The 16,934-nt window shown below is 43.4% G+C and overlaps 1 protein-coding gene across 6 annotated transcripts in view; it reads left to right on the top strand.

The window, feature by feature from the left end:
• Positions 1-16,934, top strand: part of gdpd5b (glycerophosphodiester phosphodiesterase domain containing 5b) — a 272,763-nt gene that overhangs the window by 182,334 nt on the left and 73,495 nt on the right. For all 6 annotated transcript variants that reach the window (XM_059963675.1, XM_059963672.1, XM_059963674.1 and 3 more), the window contains one exon: positions 16,228-16,321. In XM_059963675.1, coding sequence (XP_059819658.1) covers positions 16,228-16,321 — 94 coding nt within the window. The remainder of the gene's footprint in view (positions 1-16,227; positions 16,322-16,934) is intronic.

The raw sequence follows: 16,934 nt of genomic DNA, 5'->3' as shown, positions 1-16,934 counted from the left end.
AAGCTGATGCCTCCATCATTAAGAAACCCCCATCACCCAGGACATGCTCTCTTCTCATTGCTGCCATCAGAGGGGAGATACAGAAGCCTGAAGACACATGCTGAATGTTTTAGGAACAGCTTCTTCCCCTCCACCATCAGATTTCTGAACAGTTCAAAAACCCATGATCACTATCTCACTGTTTCTGCTCTCTTTTTGCACGATTTATTTATTTTTAACATAATATAATTTATAGTATATTTCATGTATTGCACTGTACTGCTGACACAAAATTTCAAATTTCACAACATTCATTCAGTGGCCATTTCATTAAGTACATCCTGTACCTAATAAAGTGGCCAATTTATGTTCATGGTCTTCTGCTGCTGAAGCCCACGCACTGCAAGGTTTGATGTGTTGTGCATTCAGAAATGTTCTTCTGTACACCACTGTTGTAACACATGGTTATTTGAATTACTGGCATCTTCCCGTCAGCTTGAACCAGTCTTCTCTGACCACTCCCATTAAGAAGGCATTTTTGCCCACAGAACTGCCACTGAATGGATGTCTTTTTGCTTCTCGCACTATTCTCTATCAATTCTAGAGGTTCTTCTGTGTGAAAACCCCAGAAAATTGGCAGTTTCTGAGATACTCAAACCTCCCTGTCTGGGACCAACAATCACTCCACAGTCAAAGTCACTTGGATCACTTTTCTTCCCCATTCTGATGTTTGTCTGAACAACTGAGCCTCTTCACCATGTCTGCATGCTTTTATGCATTGAGTTGCTGCCACATGATTGGCTGATTAGATATTTGCATGAACGAGCAGGCATACAGGTCGACTTAACAAAATGGCCACTGAGTGTCTGTCAGTGGTTCGGAGTTCTCTGATTCAGTGTGGGACTCGTAAGTAATTATTAAACAGCAAGACCCTGCTCAGAAATAGCATCATGACAACGACTAATTATTCAGATTTTCTTTTCTGGGAGGTAATTACAGTACCTATAAAAAGTATTCACCAACCTTGGAAGTTTTCATGTTTTATTGTTTTACAACATTGAAACACAATGGATTTAATTTGGCTTTTTGATACTGATGTACAGAAGATGATTCTTTGTCATAGTGAAAACAGATCTCTACAAAGTGATGGAAATTAATTACAACTATGAAACACAGAATAATTGTTGCATAATATAACACACCAAATCATCACTGATGCAGCCAATTGGTTTTAGAAGTCACATACTTAGTTAAATGGAGATCACCTGTGTGCAGTCAAGTTGTTTCAATTGATTGTAGTAAAAATACACCTGCATCTGGAAGGTCCAACTGCTGGTTAGTCAGTATCCTGGCAAAAACTACACCATGATGACAAGATAATACTCTGAGCAACTCCGTGAAAAGGTTATTGAAAAGCACAAATCAGGAGATGGATACAACAAAATTTCCAAGTCACTGAATATCCCTTGGAGTACAGTTAGGTCAATCATCAAGAAACGGAAAGATTATGGCACAGCTGTAAACTGCCCAGAGCAGGCTGTCCTCAAAAACTGAGTGGCTGTGTAGGCATGGAACAAGTTAGAAAAGGGCTGTTTACTCACAATCCCCATGCAATCTGACAGAGCTTGAGCAGTTTTGTATAGAATGGGGAAAAATTGTAGTTCCAGATGTGCAAAGCTGTTAGAGACCTATCCACATGAATCAGGGCTGTAATTGCTGCCAAAGGTGCATCTACTGAATACTGACTTGAAGGGAGTGAATACTTCTGCAATCAATTATTTTGTGTTTTATATTTGTAATTAATTTAGATCACTTTGTAGAGATCTGTTTTCACTTTGACACGAAAGACTCTTTTTCTATTGATCAGTGTCAAAAAAGCAAAGTTAAATGCACTGTGATTCAATGTTGTAAAACAAGTAAAACATGAAAACTTGCAAGGGGGGGGTGAATACTTTTTATAAGCACTGTAAGTCTGAGGTGCGATGTGGCTGGGAACATCCCTCCCACAGCTCCGCAATAAAGGAAGGGAACAGATCAGGAGATAGAACAGTTTCTCAGGGGATCTGTGGCAGAATATGGTGGTCTGAAGGATTTGTACTGTTCTGCAGTGTTCCATGTCTTCAGTTCAAAGTCCAAAGTAAATTTATTATCAAACTACATATGTGTCACTATGTACAACCCCAAGATTAATTTTCTTGTGGGCAGTCACAGAAAATACAATAAACACAATTGAGTCAAAGAAAGATTGCACCCAACTAGATGGAGAAACTACCAATGTTCAAAAAATTCAACGAACTGTGCAATTGCTAAAAGAAGGAGAGAAAAAAGAGAAATATTAATAATAAATAAGCAATAAATATTGAGAACAGGAGATGAAGAGTCACTGAAAGTGAGTCTATCGGCTGTTGGAACAGTTCAGTGATGGGGTGAGTGAAGTTGAATAAAGTTCAGAGAGTTAAAAGTGAAAGGATTTCAGTTGCAGTGACCTGATTGGCACACTTTGTGAAGCCAGCGGGTGGTACGGATCTGATAATGGTTAGATTGACAACAGGACTCATGGAACAACTGTTGTTGCTCAGAGCTCTGCCGAAACACATTTGCCTCAGCTCTTGAGGTTCTAATTACCCGGAATTACACACAGTCATTAATCCGCCTCCAAGTGGCCCGTGAAAGTTGTGTAATCCAGCTTTGTAACGGAGATCAAGCCAACGTCTGCCTGCATAAGTAAACCCTCCCCCTAGGAAAGTGGATGCATTTCTGAAGTCCCATTTGATTACTCAGAATGTACCCAGGAGAGTCAGAATCAAGTTTATTATCACTGGCATACGTTGTGAAATTGGAGATTACCAACACACTGCAATTACACCCCACTTAAAGAATAAAAATTAACTTTATGGCATATCAATAGCATGTATAGTGCGTTTTCCTAATGGCGGGGGGGAGAATCTCAGAATAGAAGGATGTCCCTTTAGAACAGAGAAGAGGAGGAATTTCTTCAGCCAGAGGGTAGTGAATCTGTGGAATTCTTTGCCACAGATGACAGTCAAGGCCAAGTCATTGAGTGTATTTAAAGCAAAGGTTGACAGGTTCTTGATTAGTAAAGGTGCAAAAGGTTACAAGGAGAAGGCAGGAGAAAGGAGTTGAGAAGGATAATAAATCAGCCATGATGGAGCAGACTCAATGGACTGAATGGCCTGATTCTGCTCCTCTGGCTCAGGGCCTTGTTCCGTGCATCAATGGTTTTGGGGAGAAGGAGGAGAATGGGGCTGAGAAGGAAAATAGATCAGTCACGATGGAATTACATAGCAGACTCAATGGGCAGAATGGCCTTATTCTGCTCCTATATCTTATTCTCATACATATATCGAAACGTACAGTGAAACGGGATCTAGTGCTTTTCCAGCATCTATGATGAATAAATTCTTCTCAAGCTTCCAGCCGGGTACAATTATCAATTTTAACTGACCTTTTGATGATAAACTCATCAGGGATGATGCCTGGGCACATCCAGTCTGGTGGCATTTATACCCCATAGTCCATCCCTCCTGATTGGTTAGTCCTCATCCGATCAGGTTTCCACTGTCCCACCTTGCTTACAATCGAATTCCAGTTCGTAGAGTGAGACCTTTGTTAAAATTCTTTTCCTCCACTTTTATTTCAATGGTTTCCTTCGCTAAGTGGTCCCTAAAGCCACTGGCGTAACACAGTAGTTTTGTACCGTCGAAGTCAATCCTATGGCCATTATAAATAACCCAAACAGATACACCTCCTGTGCTCTTTGATGTGGGTTTCCACCGTGTGTCCCCATCTGGCTGACATAAGACCCTAAGATCATAGGACCATGTATGCAGCTGTGTATTCACAGGGAATCCTGTAAGCACCAGCCATCCTGAGTCATCATCTTTGACCACATAAACTGTGATTTGAGCTTCCTTACGGGTTTGTGAGTAGTATTAATCTGGCATTTCCTCAGGATCTTGGTAACTCTTCCAGAAACTGTGGAAGGTTTCTCCATCAGCCCTTTAAAGGGCCTGATTTGAGCCATTCTGTCAGAAAGTCGTGCATAGTTGTCTTATTTCCTCATGGAGACTTTCTGGGTCTGAAACAGTTTTGGTATGGCTAATCAAAGTAGAAAGAACCACTCTACTTTGGGAAGCATGATGATGCGCATTATTTTTGAGGTATAAGTCTGTGTGAGTGGGTTTCTGATAGACGCTATGTCCGAGGATGGCGGTCTGCAAGTGTTGTCATGATACCTGAACCAATATAGCATCCCCACAAATTATTAACCCTAACCTGTACATCTTTGGAATTTGAGAGGAAACCAGAGCACCTGGAGGAGACCCTTGCAGTTATGGGGAGAATGTACAAACCCCTTAGAGACAACAGTGGGAACAGTGGGATCTTACAGCTTGTGCTGTAAGGCCTTACACTAACCATTGTGCTAACTGTTATGCTAGAGTGCCACCCCTTAAAACGCAGCAACGAAAATCTGTTAAATGAAACCACTTTGTCCTTAAAGTGGAGTCACAGGTAGACACCTGGTGAAGAAGGCTTTTGGCACGTTGCCCTTCATCAGTCAGGGCAATGGGTGTAGAACTTGGGAGGTTATTTTGGAGTTGTACAAGACATTGGTGAGGCCACTCTCAGAGTGCTGTGTTCAGTTTGGTCACTCTGTGATTGGAAGGATGTTATTAAACTGGAAAGAACGCAGGCAAGATTTACAAGGACAGAAACGCAGAGACTGCGTATGCTGGAAATCTGGAGAATCACACAAAAAAGCGAGAGGGATCGGCAGGTCAGGCAGCGTCTATGGAGGGAAGTGGACAATTGAAGTTTTGGTTGAGACCCTTCGTCAGAGTTCATTTCCCTTCATAGATGCTGCCTGACACATTTAGTCCTCCAGCTTTTAGTGTGTTGATCCAGATTCACAAGGACATTGCCAGGACTCGAGAGCTGAAGTTATACAGAGTGGTTAGACAGACTGGGCCTTTACTCCGCAGAGCATAGAAAATTGAGTGGTAATCTCTTAGAGGTTTATAAAATCATAAAGAGTACAGAAAGGGTGAACTTTCCCTCTTTTTCCCAGAGTCTGGGAATCAAAGACTAGAGGACATGGTTTTAAGCTTAAAGGTTTCATAAGGATCTGAGGGGCAACTTTCTTTGCACAGTAGATATGTGTAACCATCTTCCAGGGGAAGTGGTTGAGACTGGTTGAGGCCCTTTGCTGGTCAGGATTGACCATGGATATTGCACCCTAGCTGTCTATATGGTACATTAGCAAGGTCAGTACGATATGGAGAGCAAGCTGTGGCCCATGTAGCAGATTCCCCCCTCTCCATGCAGTTGATGAATCCAAAGGAATTGCAGAGGCTGATACATTCTGGCACTAGGTGTGTTGCAGGAGTTGCCAGTCAGCATTAAACTCGATGTAGAACTGCCTTAGGGACTCTGTAATTTTTCCCTCGGGGTTTACTCCTGAAGCCTTCCCCATGAGTGGGTATAGCCGCAAGGCAGCAGAGGCTTGAGATCAGAGTTTTCCTTCTCCTGGATAAGATGCCAACCATGGCTGAAGAGCCCCATTTTCCCAAAGCGACTGGATTTAAGACACCAGTAACCCACCTGCCTTTGACCCTTCTCCTATCAGTAGAACCAGTTCTACCAGGCTAAGACACATGTAAAGGCCAGGAGTTGGACTTGGTTGTCAGAGATTATTCGAGACACATGCCATTGGCAGCATTTTATAGGTAGTGGGAGCTTACACCCACTATCACCCACCCTCCCTGGCTATAACAACCTCAAGGAACCCCTATTAATGAAGAACCTATCAACCTCTACCTTAGATACGTATACCCAATAACTTGGGCAAGACTCCCCTACTAACGGAATCATCCACTCCACCCAGGTCTTTCACTATCTGGTGTCTTGGTAATCTGTTCAATTCTTGAGAATCTGTTTCAACCATCCCTTGAGGTAGATACATTAGATACATTTCAGAAGTATGTGGACAGCTAAACGGATAACTAGTTTAGAGGGATTTGTGCCAAGTGCTGCAAAATGGGATTAGCTTCAGTATTCATCTGGGTCAGCATGGACAGGTATGGGCCAAAGGGCCTTTTTCTGTGATGTACCGCCTTGTGATTCTATAACTCCAGGTGGTCAGTTCAAATCTTCTCCCAAGTCTTGAACAGGTGTTTCATAATTTGAAAGTCTCCAAGTTATTCAGTTCTTTATTCTTTGGAATGTAGAAGATTAGGTTGGATGGGACTACAACCAGAGGTCATGGGTTAAGAGTGAAAGTTGGAAAGTTTAAAGGGAATACAAAGGGATACTTCTTCACTGAAAAGGTTGTGACAGCACATGTGAGCTCGATTTCAATGTTTAAAAGAGGTTTGGGTGAATATAGAACATAGAAATCTACAGCACATTACAGGCCATTAGGCCCACAGTGTTGTGCCAACAATGTAGCCTCCTCTAGAAACTGCCTCGAATTTCCCTAGCACATAGCCCTCTATTTTTCTAAGATCCATGTATCTATCTAAGAGGCTTTTAAAAGACCCTATTGTATCCGTTGCCACTGGCAGTGCATTCCACACACCCACCACTCTCTGTGTGAAAAACTTACCCCTGACATCCCCTCAATACCTATTTCCAAGCACCTTAAAACTATGCCCCCTCACGTTAGCCATTTCAGCCCTGGGAAAAAGCCTCTGACTGTTCACAGGATCAATGCCTCTCATCACTTTATACACCTCTATGAGATCACCTCTCATTCTCCATCACTCCAAGGAGAAAAGGCCAAGTTCACTCAACCTATTCTCATAAGGCACACTTTCCAACCCACGCAACATCCCTGTAAATCTCCTCTGCACTTTCTCTATAGTAACCACATCCTTCCTGTAGTGAGGTGACCAGAACTGAATACAGTACCCCAAGTGGGGTCTATCTTAAGTCTTATATATCTGTAACATGACCTCAATCCCACAGTTAATGAACGCCAACACACCACATGCCTTCTTAACAACCCTGTCAACCTGCGCAGCAGCTTTGAGTGTCCTATGCATATGGACCCCAAGATCTCTCAGATCCTTCAGACTGCCAAGAGTCTTACCATTAGTATTATATTCTGTCTTCAAACTTGACCTACCAGAATGAACCACTTCACACTTATCTGGGTTGAAGTCCATCGGCCATTTCTCAGCCCAGTCTGCACCCTATCAATATCCCTCTATAGCCGCTGACAGCCCGCCATTCTATCCACAACACCTCCAACCTTTGTGTCATCAGCAAACTTACTAACCCATCCTTCCAATTCTTCATCCAGGTCATTTATAAAAATCACAAAGAGGAGGGGTCCCAGAACAGGTCTCTGTGGAACACCACTGGTCACCATCCTCCATGCAGAATACGAACCATCTACAACCACCCTTTGCCTTCTGTGGGCAAGGCAATTCTGGATCCACAAAGCAATGTCTCCTTGGATCCCATGCCTCCTTACTTTCTGAAGGAGCCTCACAGGGGAACCTTATCAAATGTTTTACTAAGATCCATATACACTACATCCACTGCTCTACCCCCATCAATGTGTTTTGTTACATCCTCAAAGAATTCAATCAGGTTCAAAAGGCATGACCTGCCCTTGAAGGGGCCATGCTGACTCTCCCTAATCAGATTATGTGTCTCCAAATGCTCATAAATCATGACTTTCAGGATCTTCTTCAACAACTGGCCACCCACTGAAGTCAGACTCACTTGTCTATAATTTCTTGGGTTATCTCTACTCCCTTTTTGAACAAGGGAGTAACATTTGCAACCCTCCAATCTCCCATCCCTATTGATGACAAGAAGATCATTGCAAGAGACTCATAAATCTCCTCCCTCGCTTCCTACAGTAGCCTGGGGTATATCTCATCGGGTGACTTATCTAACTTAATGCTTTTCAAAAGCCCCAGCACCTCCTTTCTCTTAATATCTATATGCTCAAGTGTTTCTGCCCACTGAAAGCCATCCCCACAATTGCCAAGGTCTTTTTCCCTGGTGAATACTAAAGCAAAGTATTCATTAAGTACCTCCGCTACCTCCTGCGACTCCACGCACTCGTTTTCACTATTGCACCTGATTGGTCCTATTGGCATTTGCGGTGGGCCAATCAATTCAAAGAGAGAGTGAGCTTTGCACAGGTCAGGGAGAAGAGTTTAAAAAAGGAGCGTTTCACAGGGCTTGGCAGATCAATCAATTCGAAGAGTGAGCACAGGTCAGAGAGAAGTGTGCAGACACAGTAGCTCATCATCATGCAAGGATGCAGAGAAATAAAAGAGAGACTGTTTAGCAAAATGGTCGTCGGAGTAGTGTAAGTCAGAGTAGTAGGACTTTGGCTCATCAGGGCTTTGGCGAAGACAGGCCTAGGTGAGATAGGTTACTTTTCCCCCCTCTCATAAGAATAATGGGTGTGACTGTGAGGCCAGTTTTCTGTTCTAGGTGTCAGATCTGGGATGTCTGGGAGACTTCCAGACTCTCTGATGGCCTTAGAGACTGGGTTAGAGAACTGGAGCTGCAGCTCGATGACCTTCGGCTTGCTAGGGAGAGTGAATAGGTGATAGACAGGAGCTACAGGCAAGTAGTCACCCCGGGGCCACAGAAGACAGATAAGTAGGTGACTGTCTGGAGAGGGCAGGGAGGGCGTCAGGTAGTGGAGAGCACCTCTGTGGCTGACCCCTTAACAATAAGTGCTTCATTTTGAGTACTGTTGGTGGGAGAAGCAACAATGCCAATGCCTCTGGCACTGAGTCTGGCCCTGTGGCTCAGAAGGGTAGGGGCCAGAAGAGTGTGGCAGTGTTAAGAGGGGACTCCATAGTTAGGAGGACAGATAGATGATTCTGTGGGCACAAAAAAGAAACGCGGATGGTAGTTTGCCTCCCAGGTGCCAGGGTTTGTGATGTTTCTGAACACATCCACAATATCCTGAAATGAGAGGGTGAACAGCCAGAGGTCGTGGTACATATTGGTAGAAAAAGGGTGGAGGTCCTGAAAGCAGAATACAGGGAGCTAGGAAGGAAGCTGAGAAGCAGGACCTCACATGTAGGAATCTCGGGGTTGCTGCCTGTGCCATGTGACAGTGAGCATAGGAATAGGGTAAGGTGGAGGATAAATGTGTGGCTGAAGAATTGGAGCAGGGGGCAGGGATTGAGATTTTTGGATCATTGGGACCTCTTCTAAGGCAGGTGTGACCTGTACAAAAAGGACAGGTTGCACTTGAATCTGAGGGGGACCAATATCCTGGTGGGGAGGTTTGCTAAGGCTACTGGAGAGAGTTTAAACTAGATTTGTAGGGGGATGGGAACTGAAGTGAAGAGGCAGAGGACAGGGAGATTGGAGCACAAGTAGAGGCAGCTTGTAGGGGGTTTGTGAGGAAGGACAGGCAGATATTAGAGTAGGATGTGTGGTTTGAGATGAGTCTATTTTAACGCAATATGTATGATAAACAAGATGGGTGAACTTAAAGCGTGGATCAATATGTGGAACTATGATGTTGTGGTCATGGCAGAGACATGGATGCCTCAGGAGCAGGAATGGCTGCTGAGTGTGCCAGGCTTTGGATGTTTCAAAAAGAATAGAGAGGGAGTCAAAAGAGGTGGGGGTGCAGCATTGCTGATTAGGGATAGTGTCACGGCTGCAGGAAAGGAGGAAGATATGGAGGAATGGTCGACTGACTCAGTCTGGGTGGAAGTCAGAAACAGGAAAGGGGCAATAACTCTACTGGGTGTTTTTTATAGGCCCCCCAATAGTAGCAGAGATATTGAAGAAGAGATAGGGGGGCAGATTCTGAAACAGAGCAATAATAATAGGATTGTTGTGATGGGAGATTTTAACATTCCTAATATTGATTGGCATCTCCTTAGCGCAAAGGGTTTAGACAGGGTGGAGTTTGTTAGGTGTGTTCAGGAAGGGTGGTAGGGGTATGTAGGTCTATGGTTCAGATGTAGGACTAGCTATTTTAAATGGTTCTGTACACACTCGATGCGCCGAAGGACCTGTTTCTGTGCTGTACTTTCCTATGATTCTGTGACTCTATGATTCTAAGCAGTTTTGGACCTCTTATCTAAGAAAGGGTATGACTCCTTACGGTGGATGCTGGATTTGAACTCCAACTCAGATGCCCCAAGCTGTAATAGTGTGGCACTAATCTCCACGCTAACATGGCACCCATGTTATTTCTCCTCCTACATCTTATGGACAGCCCCACCAGGTGTAGCCTGGTCAGATGTTTTGTGTTCTGCTGTGATCTTAACCTCTGCTCTCAGGGAATATTGATAAAATCCCATGGGAATAGTTTGAATAAAATTGTTGAGTTTTCTTGGACTGCAGCCAACATTTATCCTTCTACTGAGATCCTTAACAAAAAAAATAAACAAATTATTTGGTTATTATCATGCTGATCGTGTTTGAAAGAGCTGTCACATTTTTTAAAAATTTGCTGACAATGCTTCTTGACAAGAATACTTAATTGTCAGTTTGACAACCGTCCCTCCTCTGAAGGGTTGCTTTTCTAAGAGGAGAAAATGGTTTCCCTGGCTTCCTCAACTGAAGTCTCTGATGCAAGCCTTGCTATTACCATGCTGCTGTGCCTGGGATCTTTGCTGTGTGCACATTATCCTAAGAGCGGCTGTGCTGCCATTGGAGAGGGTCCAGAGGAGGTTTACGAGTCTGATCCTGAAAAGGAAAGGGTTGATGTATGAAAAGCACTTGATGGCTCTGGGCTGTACTTGCTGGAGTTTCAAAGAATGAGGAGAGATCTCATTGAAACCTATCCAATATTGAAAGGTCTAGATGGCATGAACATGGAGAGGATGTTTCCAATAGTGGGGGGGGGGGGGCGGAGTGGTGTGGGAGCACAGCCTAAGAATAGAAGGACATCCATTGAGAACAGAGATGAGGAGAAATTTCTTTGGCTGAAGGGTAGTGAATCTGAGGGAGTCATTGCCACAGATGGAAATAGTAGGGGACTGAGGGTCTAGTGAGATGGAGGAACTGAGGGAAATACATGTTAGTAGGGAAGTGGTGTTAGGTAAATTGAAGGGATTAAAGGCAGATAAATCCCCAGGGCCAGATGGTCTGCATCCCAGAGTGCTTAAGGAAGTAGCCCAAGAAATAATGGATGCATTAGTGATAATTTTTCAAAACTCCTCAGATTCTGGATTAGTTCCTGAGGATTGGAGGGTGGCTAATGTAACCCCACTTTTTAAAAAAGGAGGGAGAAAGAAACCGGGGAATTATAGACCGGTTAGCCTGACATCAGTTGTGGGGAAAATGCTAGAGTCAGTTATCAAAGATGTGATTACAGCACATTTGGAAAGAGGTGAAATCATTGGACGAAGTCAGCATGGATTTGTGAAAGGAAAATCATGTCTGACGAATCTTATAGAATCTTTTGAGGATGTAGCTAGTAGAGTGGATAGGGGAGAGCCAGTGGATGTGGTATATTTGGATTTTCAAAAGGCTTTTGACAAGGTCCCACACAGGAGATTAGTGTGCAAACTTAAAGCACACGGTATTGGGGGTATGGTATTGATGTGGATAGAGAATTGGTTGGCAGACAGGAAGCAAAGAGTGGGAGTAAACGGGACCTTTTCAGAATGGCAGGCAGTGACTAGTGGGGTACCGCAAGGCTCAGTGCTGGGACCCCAGTTGTTTACAATATATATTAATGATTTAGACGAGGGAATTAAATGCAGCATCTCCAAGTTTGCGGATGACACGACGCTGAGCAGCGATGTTAGCTGTGAGGAGGATGCTGAGAGCATGCAGGGTGACTTGGATAGGTTAGGTGAGTGGGCAAATTCATGGCAGATGCAACTTAATGTGGATAAATGTGAGGTTATCCACTTTTGTGGCAAGAACAGGAAAACAGATTATTATCTGAACGGTGGCCGATTAGGAGAAGGGGAGGTGCAAAGAGATCTGGGTGTCATTGTACACCAGTCATTGAAAGTGAGCATGCAGGTACAGCAGGCGGTGAAAAAGGCGAATGGTATGTTGGCATTCATAACAAGAGGATTCGAGTACAGGAGCAGAGAAGATCTACTGCAGTTGTACAAGGCCTTGGTGAGACCGCACCTAGAGTATTGTGTGCAGTTTTGGTCCCCTAATCTGAGGAAAGACATTCTTGCCATAGAGGGAGTACAGAGAAGGTTCACCAGATTGATTCCTGGGATGGCAGGACTTTCATATGAAGAAAGACTGGATCGACTAGGCTTATACTCGCTGGAATTTAGAAGATTGAAGGGGGAATCTTATTGAAACGTATAAAATTCTAGAGGGATTGGACAGGCTAGATGCAGGAAGATTGTTCCCGATGTTGGGGAAGTCCAGAACGAGGGGTCACAGTTTAAGGATAAAGGGGAAGCCTTTTAGGACCAAGATGAGGAAAAACTTCTTCACACAGAGAGTGATGAATCTGTGGAATTCTCTGCCACAGGAAACAGTTGAGGCTAGTTCATTGGCTATATATAAGAGGGAGTTAGATATGGCCCTTGTGGCTAAAGGGATCGGGGGTATGGAGAGAAAGCAGGTACAGGGTTCTGAGTTGGATGATCAGCCATGATTATACTGAATGGCGGTGCAGGCTCGAAGGGCCGAATGGCCTACTGCTGCACCTATTTTCTATGTTTCTATGGCTGTGGAGGCCAAGTCATTGGGAATATTTAAAATGGAGGCTGATAGGATCTTGATTAGTAAATGTGTCTAAGCGTACAGGGAGAAGGCAGGAAAATGGGGGTTGAGAAGTGTAATAAATCAGCCATGGTGGAATGATGGGGTGATGAGCAAATTGGGTGAATTCTGGTCCTCTGTGTCATGGCTTTCGTATTGGTGATATCACATCATTTGTGTGTGCTGGAACCTTGCTGGGACTTTTATTGCGAAGCTTTCGAGGTGGAAATGCCAAGCTGCCTTTCCCAACTTTAGTGATTAGATTAGTTTTATTTGTTACTTGCACATCGAAACATCCAGTGAAGTGCGTTGTTTGCATCAATGACCAACACAGTTCGAGGATGCGCTGGGGGCAGCCAGCAAGTGTTACCACGCTTCTGGCAGCAACGTAGTGTGCTCACAACTTACTAACCCTAACTTGTACATCTTTGGATTGTGGGAGGAAACTGGAGCCCCTGGAGGAGACCCATGCATTCACAGGGAAAATTTACAAATTCCTTTCAGGCCGTACTGGGAATTGAACCCCAATTGTTTGTGCTGTAAGGTGTTGTGCTGCCGTGGGTGATGGAAATGACAGTTATGAATGTCATGAAGTGGTTGTGTACAGAGCTAACGCAGCCCTGATCTCCCCTGCTTCCCATTGGATAAGGGTAGGAGGGGTGAGACCGGGGATCACAACTCAGGTTCCAGTCTTCTCAGTAAAGCTTGGGGTTGCGATGTTCAAAGTTAACTTTGTTGTCATGTGGACAAATACATGTATACAACATTTGACAAATAAAGCTAGTCATCAAACCATTGGGAAAGAATTTATCTCCCTTATTGTTGGGTGGCAGGGTAGAGCTCTGTCTCTACCAAAGGAGGTGTAAGGGGTTCCTTCTTTCTGCTAGCCTACAGGTTACCCTTGGGAAAGGTGTAGCACCTCCTTAGACCCCAATCAGGGTCATGTGAAACCTTGGTACCAGCTGGTGGATGGTCGTACAAGCAGCTGGTGCATTTCACAAGTCCTAGTTATGTGATCATTGACACCAGGCAGACAATCTCTGAAGAGTATTGATAATGGTTGTGGTCATCCATCTTGTAAAGACACTGCCCAGAAGAAGGCAACGGCAAACCACTTCTGAGGAAAATTTGCCAAGAACAATCACAGTCATGGAAAGACCAAGGTTGCCCACATCATAAGACATGGCACATAAACGAACGAACTGTATAAAATTCTGGTTGAGCCACATCTGTAGTACTGTGTGCAGTTCTGGCTGCCCCATTACAGGAAGCTTGTGTAAGCTTTCATCAGGGAGCAGAAGAGGTTTACCAGGATATTTCCTGGAGTAGAGGGATTTAGCTATGCTTACTGGGGTGGAAGTATCAAATGCGAGAGAGCATATCTTTAAGGTGAGAGAGGTTAAAGTTGAATGGAGATGTGCAGGTTAAGTTTTTTACACAGAGAATGGTGAGTGACTTGAATGCACTGCTTGGGGGAGGTAGAAGAGCAGATAAATTAGGGACATTCAAAAGACGCTTAGATAGACACACAGATACAAGAAAAATGGAGGGCTGTGATGTGGTTCTCAACCTGAGGCATACCAGAACTCTGCATCAAGAAACTGGGGGCCACAGGAGTTTCTGAATGGGCCATGATAAGTTTACTGTTTTAATGAAATATTATAAAAATATGTCAATAAAAATAATTGAATATATGTAATTTAATCAGAATACTGAATAAAGTGAAAGGGAAAATATGCTGGATGATGCAAATGAGGCTGCACAATAGCTTAGCACACACGTGTGTGTGTGTCTGAGGGTGGGGGGGGGATGGTGCATCATGTCATTCGTTATCTCTGCTCCTGTTTGACCACGCAAAATCATCGTTAACACCCTCCAGGACGGCCTGCTGACACCCGCTCTACATCCACCCCTATTATTTAGTGTGGGCTGCCTGCAGCAAGGCCATTCGGCAAATATGCAGCTGATTACAGTATATTATTACCCGAAGTAACAATATTAAGCACTTTTTCATTGCTGGTTGAAAATATATGTTATATATATTAAATAAAATATCCTAAACAGAGCTTTGAAATAGTTTTATTTTTCATATTCACTTGTAACATTTAGCATATAATTATACCTATAACTTGTTAAAACATAAATGTTGAGTGCATATTAGAATAATTAGAGTGGATCAAAAACCACTAACAACTAACAGAGACTATGGAGGATGGGGACCACAGAGGTTAATGAAAATCACAAGTGAGCTATGAGCAGAAAAAGGTTTACTCATCTCTGCGCTGAACTGAGGCTGTGGTCTGTAACTAATGGTCCCCTGAATCGGCTACAGTGGTGATTGGCTTTGTGGCTGTGGACTCACTTTTGTGAACTTCAGTTCTGAATGTCACTTGTGTACTTTTACTGTTTTTTACCTGCACATTGGGTGTTTGATGGCTTTATTTTTTAAAGGGTTCTAATGGGTTTCTTTGTTTTGTGACTGCCTGAAAGGAAATAAATCTCAGGTTTGTAGATAGTATACATATTTTAATAGTAAATGTCCTTTGTTAAAGGGTTTGCACAGCATTGCAACTGTGCCGTACTATTCTATGTTCATATAGAATGATCTCTCCAGATGGTACCTGTGTAATGTGACCAAAGTGATCGGAAAGACACTGAAGCTAGTCAATACAGAAGTGTTTATTCAACAAAATGAGACACTCTTGGAGGAAGAGGCCTGCTTGAGGCAATATTACATGACATTTCATATGCTAAAGATCATAGGTAGAAGCAGGACCATTCTATAATTACAATGTATCTACAATGCTTCCTTTGAATTACATGCAATGTTCACATCTTTGCACCCACACTCCAGACATCCAAAATTAATGTTAATCAGCATTGCCTGGATTTCAATGAACTGATTTCCACAGTTCCAGGAAACTATCACCCAGGGCTGCATTGTAAAGTTAATCTACAATCCACATTCAGGTCTAAAGATTAGTTACTGAAATTAATATTTGCGAGATACTCTAACTCCAGTATATGTCCTAACGGCATATAAACAAGAGTATTTCATTGTGTCACGATGTATATGGGATGAAAGGCCTGTACTGTGCTGTACTGTTCTATATGACAATAATAAAACAGTTCCAATTCCAACATATCTCTGGGCATCATGTTATCGTACCATGTTGAAAATGTTACACAAAGCAAATTTTAGATTATCTTGTTACACATCTGGTCAAAACTGGAGTGGCACAGTAGCATAGTGGTTAGCACAATGCTTTACAGTACCAGTGGCCAGGATTCTATTTCCATTGGTGCCTGTAAGGTGTTTGAATGTTCTTTCCCCTGACTGTGTGGGATTTCTCCAGGTGCTCTGGTTTCCTCCCACAGTCCAAGGACCTACTGGTTGGTAGGTTCATAGGTCATTGTAAATTGCCCCACGATTAGGGTAAGATTAAATTGGGTGGTGTGGATGGAAGGGCCGGAAGGGCCTATTTTGCACTGTATCTCAATAAATAAAAAGCTAACTAGGGTCAACCTCCTTTTCTGTAGGTACATGTATAACAGCAAAGGACACTGGAATGATTGGTCAGTTCCAGTATTGGCAATTACTTCGGCAGGATTCACATACGTCACATTTTTACAGGTAAGCAGTAAGGAGCTAATCTGCATTGTACAAGGCTTTTTATTCTGTCATAAAGTTGGGGTGAAATGGGAGGGGGATCTCAGTTCAGATAAGAGTCTCTTAGAAGCAGTCTGAGAAACATGGGTAATACATTGTCAAGTCAGGATGGTGTGTAACTTGGAGGGGATCCTGTAAGTGGTGGTGAATTGAGGCTAGGTTTCCCCAACCTCTTGAATTTGAGGCCTATTCTTACAGTCAGACCAGTTTCCAATCCACTGCCTGTCTGTCCTGGAAGGACAAGGGCAACTAGTGCAGGGGAACATCACCACATGCAGATTACCCTCCATGTCTAACAGGCACAAGTCAAAGTTCAAAAAGCATGGTAATACAGGTCCACAGTTCATTGGAAGTGGTGTTGCAGTTAGTTAGGGTCGTCAAAAAGGATTTTGGCACATTGGCCTTCATATATCAAGCTATTGAGTACAGGAGATGGGATGTTATGTTGAAGTTGTATTAGATGTTAATGAGGCCTACTTTGGAGTATTGTGTGCAGTTTTGGTCACCTACCTACAGGAAAGATGTAAATATGGTTGAAACAGTACAGAGAAAATTTACAAGGTTGTTGCTAGGACTG

This window comes from Hypanus sabinus, chromosome 3 (genome assembly GCF_030144855.1).
Source record: "Hypanus sabinus isolate sHypSab1 chromosome 3, sHypSab1.hap1, whole genome shotgun sequence".
Lineage (NCBI taxonomy): Eukaryota > Metazoa > Chordata > Chondrichthyes > Myliobatiformes > Dasyatidae > Hypanus > Hypanus sabinus.
The sequence above is the reverse complement of the archived record's forward strand: the minus strand, read 5'-3'. Positions and strand labels throughout refer to the sequence as shown.